Genomic DNA, 7,109 nt, shown 5'->3' with positions numbered 1-7,109 from the left:
ATTATACGACTCGTACCGACAAACAGTAAAAAAACTAGAGCGAAAAAGGTACCGAAAAAACACCGAGTGCAGTTTTTTGCGACGGGAAGTTCACTCGCGTTTGTACTGCAGCACACTTGGTTCAAACAATGACGTGCACTTGCATTGAACGTGCAGTTCGAAAGTGTTATCAGAATAACTATTCTACTAATATTAGCAGAATAGACCGGCTATATATATCCCAAACACACATATTCTCATTCACACACATATTCCCATTCTTGAAATGAACAACTTTTTTTACTCACCTATATATCTCTCGAGAGAGACCGATCGAGAGAGAGCACGCGCAGTTAATTAGATGATGAGAGAGACCGATCGAGAGAGCACATGTGGATGGCTAAATAGCTAGCTAGATCTAGTTGTTGGGGAGAAGAGGTGAATCTAGCTAGCTAACTAATGGAGAGGGAGTTATGGTGGAGGGGGGCATTGATGGGGAGAGGAAGAGAGGTAGGACAAAAAGAGATGTGAGAGAGGCCATTTATGAAGGAGAGTTATGGTGGAGGGGGACATTAATGAGGAGAGAAGAGAGGTAGGAGGAAGAGAGAAGAAGAGCAACAATGATGGAGAGTGGAGAGGGGAAAGGAGGGGGAGAGAGGGCAAAGTGGGGAAGAGGAGGGGGAGGGGGTGAAAAGGTGGCACCAGCCGCAACTAGCAGTAGCGCTGCTTACCAAAACACGCTGCTGCTACCGTAGTTAGTAGCAGCGCTTTCCCGGAGAAGCGCTACTACTAAGTGGGGCCCATTAGCAGTGGCGGCACAGTAAAATACAACACTACTACTAAACTATTAGTAGTGGCGCTGGATTCTGTACAACGCTGGTACTAGCTATCGTCGGTGGCCTCGTCTGTTCCCACATAGTAGTAGCGTGTTTTTATTTTCCAGCGCTACTGCTATAGACAGAGTAATAGCGCTTCCCTGGATCAGCGCTACTGCTAACTAGCAGCAGCGGTGACTATTTTCCAGCGCTACTATTAAGCTCCTGTGTATAAGGCGTAAACACCTGAACCTCGGCACTGCCACCATGACCACAAGAACCAGGCTCATCCACCTGCCCCTCAGCCCCAACATCCCCACCATGGGGCACATTAGGAAAACCATCGAACAATGATCGGCTGACGACCATCACAACCCAGTTTTTTCTTCTGAAAGTTCCAGCGACTACCAGCATTTCATTGATTAAGAAGGTAGTAGAAAATTTACATTGCCGCACGGCAAGGATAAATAAAATTAAGAGAATGTAAAAAAGAAGGGACAGGAGGTCTATCTACAGATCCCCTAACGATCCAAGCAAGCACTTGGCACCTGCTAGTCTCCAGTTATGTAATGCAAGCCTAATGGCATGCACCACGTCGTCAACTGAAGCCCAACGTTCGTGCCGTTTCTTTCTTTCCATAGCTACCATGCCAAAAACCATACCTGTGTGCAAGAACCACGCAACAGCACCAAAGAGCCAACGATGAAAGAAAAGAAAGGCACCAATCCGGATGGAGAGCGGTAGCCGAAACAGGAAGAAGACCAGGACGGCCAGCCCGTACAGCGGCGACTGAAGCGCCCCCCACCCACAGCAGGAAGACGCCCATAGAAATCTCAGTCATCAATCACCTCACCCAGTCCCATACCAAATCAAAAATCCCCTTCGACTGGGGTCGCGATGGGCGGCGCAAGGCACATACACGCTGCGGAGAAGGCGAGAAGAACACAACATGGAGCTAACGGCTGTGGGAGGAGCAGTGGGAAGAACCGGATGCAGCACGGGTGCTCAATCCTAGGGTTTGTCGGGGTGTCAGCTTGGTTTTTTTGTTGGGAAGAGATAGGCCCGAGGGTTGCTGGACTCGGATCTAGATGGGGGCTGCGGCGGTGGAGGAGATGGCCGGTGGCGGCCACAGATGGGTGAGAAGTTGGGCGGCGAGTCGGGAACAAGATATTGGAGGAAGAGATAGAGAGAGGGAGGATGTGTGGGGGTAGCGATAGCACGACGCAAACCGACCTGACAACTTTTTTTGATGGTTAAAAAAACCGACCTGACAACTGGGGCCTACGGGACAGGGGGACAATCGCCTGCTCGCCAGCCACGATTCACCAGGAGGGTGGATTTCCTGGGAGCTTAGTCACTAGTTAGATTGTACGTGTTCTCCATAGTGGCGTTATTTTCTATCATGAGCCTAAATTTTGATCAGTTATGTTCCATTATGTACTAATATTATATTCACTTTTGATTTCCTGTATTGTAAATAAGAGTCTTGAGATCCCTTAAGTCTTCAGGTATTTGTGCTTAGTGAAACGAGGGGTAGATACATTTGTCTTTCTTCATCCACCAAAGAAAAGTTGATATTTACTTTTTGAACTTGATATCGAGGTTTTAGGGAAAACTAACTAGCGGGATTGAGATTGCCGTCAAAAGATTGACATCATCATCTATTCAAGGTTCAGCAGAATTCACTACTGAGATTGAAATAACTGCAAATCTTTAAAACTGCAATGTAATTAGGATACTTTGGTTTTGCATTCAGAGGGAAAAGGGATTTATGGGGTTTCAAATTCAACAAGAAAGAGATGATTCTTGTGTACGAATGCATGCCAACCAAGAGCTTGGTCGGTGACCCTACTTTTTCAGGGTAAGAAGGGGCAGAGAAAATGCCTCGAGCTGAGGTCAATTTTCTCTACAACTATGTTCACTGAGACTTCAATTCTAAATTGTTCTGTCGAGATTTTAAAGATTTTTTACGATTCAGGTGTCAATTCAATTTTAATCTTGCGGTGGTTATATGGATCCTTGAGTATATCGTGTCTAGTAGGAAATTCTCAGCGAGGTCTGATGTGTATGGCTTCGACATCATGGTTCCTAAGATCATGAATTTGCTTTTGCCTGCATTATATCTTTGAGTTCCATGTACAAGCTTTTTGATCGGTTCGTTCCCTCTTTCCTTTTTCATTTTCTACCTCCTGTCCTTGTCACTTTTCATTACTGACGCAACTTCCACCCCAGTGAGCCTTTGCAGATAAAATGATTCCACCGCGTGCTCGGTCCAAAGTTTGACCGTGGACTTGGTACCCATCCTTCGCCGTATTGACCACACCACTCGGTCACGCAGCGCCTTTCCCATTTCCACAACCACCCGTCCTCCTCCTCCCACGCTACAGCAGAGCAGAGCAGAGCAGCAGCAGCAGCTCCGTCGATCTCCTCCGCCCTCCTCCCCCCGCGCCCGGCCTCTCCTCGCCGCCATGGCGCCCCGCGTGCCCTCCTCCCTCCTCCTCGTCGGCGCCGCCCTGCTCCTGGGCCTGGCGGCCGGCGCGGCGCGGGCGTCCAACGAGGAGGGGGACGCGCTGTACGCGCTGCGGATGCGGCTGTCGGACCCCAACGGCGTGCTCCAGAGCTGGGATCCCACCCTCGTCAACCCCTGCACCTGGTTCCACGTCACCTGCGACAGCGCCAGCCGCGTCGTCCGCCTGTAAGCTACAGTCCTTCCCCTCTCACTCAATCAAGCTTTTATCTTCAAGGGTTTCCCAGCGCTTGCTCAGATTAGCCCAGAAACAAAGCTCGATTTAAACTACTACTAGGTCAAGCTGCTTGCGTGCCGGCAAAGGATATCCATGGTCTTTCATCTTTGGTCTTGCACTTGCTTCTTGTTTAAGGGATTGATAGCTTAAGCAATACTAGTTGAATAATCATACTAACTGTTCATTCAAAAGGGCCGATTTGTATATAAAAAAGAACAACTTGCAAGCATAATCAGTAGTTGTGGCGTCTGTCTGTCATAGTTCAACAATATTGCATCCTGTTGGTTGGATGACCGTGTTGTCTGACACTCTTTATGGCAAACTTCTGCAGGGATTTAGGCAACTCCAACGTCTCCGGCTCCATCGGCCCCGAGCTCAGCCGCCTTGTGAATCTTCAGTACCTGTATGTGCCCCTACGATGATGAATTCCACCGTTTCTGTTATTCGAACGGAACAAAATGGTTTGATTTTCTCAATTGGAACTTGATTTGCAGGGAGCTGTACAGGAACAACCTCAACGGCGAGATCCCAAAAGAGTTGGGCAAGCTGAAGAATTTGATCAGCTTGGATCTGTATGCCAATAAGCTCACCGGAAGAATCCCCAAGTCCCTTTCCAAGCTCAGCTCACTGAGATTCATGTATGTATTATCCTCTGATTGAAGTTAATTCCTCCACAGTACAAATGCCCCCTCTAAAAAAACTACTCCTAATTCATGGCATCTTTCTTTAGTCCAAGTGGTGTACCCAAAATGGCTGGGAAGTTGTGCCCATAATTCTGAATAAACTGAAATGCAATTTAAAATTTTGCTTTTGGCATAGTTAAGCATTAAATGTATGAAAAGGATCTAAGTTTGTCTCTCCTAATTCATATATGAACATTTTTCCCTAAGTGAGTACTAAAGCAATTTCTTATAGGCGTTTGAACAACAACAAACTTGCTGGATCAATTCCACGGGAGCTGGCCAAACTCTCCAACCTGAAAGTCATGTGAGTGTGCATCTTAACATATGTATACCGGATTTAGTTGTGCTGTTGATTCTCTATGGTTGCTGACTTTTAAGCCATTGTGACATGCAGTGATTTGTCTAACAATGACTTATGTGGGACGATCCCCGTCGATGGTCCATTCTCAAGCTTCCCTCTTCGAAGGTATATCTCAAAGGCCACTAGCATGTTTTGTAGAACCAATGTGCATCTGGAGTCCTAAAAAGCTCAGACATTTGTACTGTAATTCTTAAGGGCGATGGTCTAGTTTTTCATGATTGCATAAGCTAGAAATGTTATGATGATGGTGTTTGAAATCATGTCTCATGAGTTTTTTTTCCGGACTGCTGAGTCATTCATAACTCATAAGTTGATAGCTCTCATATCAAATATGGCATCTTCTCTGTGAGTGGGTTCATGCGATGAATGCTAATAAGACATAACTGTTATTTTTCAGCTTCGAGAACAACAGCAGGCTGAACGGCCCGGAGCTGCAAGGATTGGTTTCCTATGACTTCGGATGCTAGGAAGCACCGATGCACACGACAATGCACGTGGAAGGAAGGCAAAAAAATATAGTAGTACAACAAATAGTGTGGAGCCTAGCACTACAACATGTATGGCTTGCGATACATGCAGCAGAAGATGAAGAAGGTATGTGAGCGTAGGGTCTGCGTTCGGTACTCAGACCGCAGAAGGAAAAGAATGGGATGTGAGAAGTCTTAGCTTGATCGATTGTTATTGCCGTATTGTAAATTGTAATAAGCTGCTTAGTACCGCAGCTATGCTGACCGCTTGGGTCCGTTTAGCAAGCCTTTGCCAGTTCGGAACTAAATCCGGGCTGTTGAAGAATGTATCTCAAGTTTTATCTACAAATGATCCACATCTCTTTGCTATGTTAGTATGGTTGAAGTACAAGCATTGTAGTGCAAAACAATATGAAGACTTTGTTCATCCATGAAATGTACAATATGTACAGTGACACAATGTTAAGTGACATCGATAAACATGAGCTCCAGCGGTTGCCCGGATGATGGCAGCAATTGTAGCGAGGACAACCCATTACAGGAGACGCAGCTGCTTTCCATAGTGATGAAGTTGGGTACGATTTTTGTATTATCTTAACAATTGATGGCTGTTATTCAGTGTCGTACGCAGATCATACGTAATCCATTAGAATCATCAGAAATTCAAAAGGATGCCACAAGACACACCTATTAGATATGCTATGTCATTGAATCAGTGATAATCTTTATCATTTGGATCCAATATTTTAATGCTTCTGAACATTCAGATTCAACTTAACTGAACCAAACTAGTAATTTTAATGCTTTTCTGTTGGAGCTAACATGAATGCACCATTGATATCCCACCCAGTAGTAGTCATATAAGCATGAATCATCTGTGAAAACCACTTTCAATTCAACCAGTGAGCATGTTGTTGTGCTGCTTTTCATGCTAACTAAAGTTACCTGACACTGAAGACTAAGACAAGATTACAGAGAGAACTGGAGAATCAGGAATAAAAATCGTGCCTGCATACCAATCCTGCGAGAGAGAAAAATGTTGGTTCTAATGAGTGGGTTACAGGCTTACAGTATCCTGAGTGGGTTACAGGCTTGCAACAGCGTTCGGTTTTCTTCCCCTTTTCCTCCTTTCAGTTGGGCATCGTAGGACGACAAATGATGAAAATGTGGCGTTATAGTAGTAGAGGCACTTTCCCAGTCTGTAGGTTTACGTGAGTTCTGATCTGATGGTGGCATTTTTCGTGCTGTTTCTGTTCTTCAGTGACAGTTGAGATCTAAATGGTTTTGGATTCAGCAAAAGGATAGCTGCATACCGGGCCTGGCGCAGAACATTTCGGGGCCACACAAGGGCTTAAAATCCCTTATGTGTACTTCGCTTTTGTTCGACGCAGCCCTGTTAGAACATATAATTGTTATGCCTTGTTGTGCCATGGTGATTTGTGTATAACAGGAATTCAGAATGAACTCAAGTTGGCATGTGCGAGTGCGAGTGCCTACAATATTCTCGGGTTGCATTTTTTCAAATGCTGAATGTTTAGTTCTTCTGGTAGGAGCTAGGGTTCTACCGGGTCTAGGACGGAGGTTGTAGGGGAAGGAAGGAGTTGGGCGTGGACGAGCTCGCGGTCGCCGGCGGCTGGGCGCCGTCGTGCGCGAGGGAGGAGGCGGCGCAAGGGCAGGAGGCGGCGAGGGTTTAGGGTTTCGGCTTCTCTCGGAGCCGGGCAATAGAAATAGTCTTATTGCTTAATTGCCAAAAGAGTCTTACAATTGTTTATATAACCACGATGCTAATAAAAATAAGATAACTTGTGGGCTAAGCCCCTAACTAAACCTTCCCAGTGGGCCTCCTCCGGGTATAAGTTACCCCGTCATAACTGTTAGAGTTATAATATAAGTCATGTACCCCTTTGTATTTATCCCGTTGTATAAGGCGTTTCCTGCATATGTTCCACACCTGTACATGTATATATATCGGCCTATGGCCTCATGGGAATACAAGTTGCTTATTCCTAACATGGTATTAGAGCCTTAGGTTTTTTTTTCGCACGTGCAACTCATGCTCT

The 7,109-nt window shown here is 45.8% G+C and overlaps 1 protein-coding gene across 1 annotated transcript; it reads left to right on the top strand.

The window, feature by feature from the left end:
- Positions 1–3,147: 3,147 nt before the first annotated feature.
- On the top strand, positions 3,148–5,534 carry LOC119337217 (leucine-rich repeat protein 2-like). The gene is made up of 6 exons (XM_037609339.1): positions 3,148–3,489; positions 3,870–3,941; positions 4,033–4,176; positions 4,454–4,525; positions 4,616–4,687; positions 4,980–5,534. Exons 1-6 carry the CDS (start codon positions 3,263–3,265, stop codon positions 5,047–5,049), a joined length of 657 nt encoding a protein of 218 aa, XP_037465236.1. The 5' UTR covers positions 3,148–3,262; the 3' UTR covers positions 5,050–5,534.
- The last annotated feature ends 1,575 nt before the right edge of the window (positions 5,535–7,109 follow it).

The sequence above is a fragment of the Triticum dicoccoides genome, chromosome 7B (genome assembly GCF_002162155.2).
Source record: "Triticum dicoccoides isolate Atlit2015 ecotype Zavitan chromosome 7B, WEW_v2.0, whole genome shotgun sequence".
NCBI classification, from domain to species: domain Eukaryota; kingdom Viridiplantae; phylum Streptophyta; class Magnoliopsida; order Poales; family Poaceae; genus Triticum; species Triticum dicoccoides.
The sequence above is the reverse complement of the archived record's forward strand: the minus strand, read 5'-3'. Positions and strand labels throughout refer to the sequence as shown.

Excerpts from the sequence above, each read along its gene's own strand:
- LOC119337217 (XM_037609339.1), top strand. The coding sequence starts at position 3,263 with ATGGCGCCCCGCGTGCCCTCCTCCCTCCTCCTCGTCGGCGCCGCCCTG. Across the intron at positions 3,942-4,032 it reads CTTGTGAATCTTCAGTACCT|GGAGCTGTACAGGAACAACC; the intron begins GTATGTGCCCCT and ends CTTGATTTGCAG. Across the intron at positions 4,688-4,979 it reads TCAAGCTTCCCTCTTCGAAG|CTTCGAGAACAACAGCAGGC; the intron begins GTATATCTCAAA and ends GTTATTTTTCAG.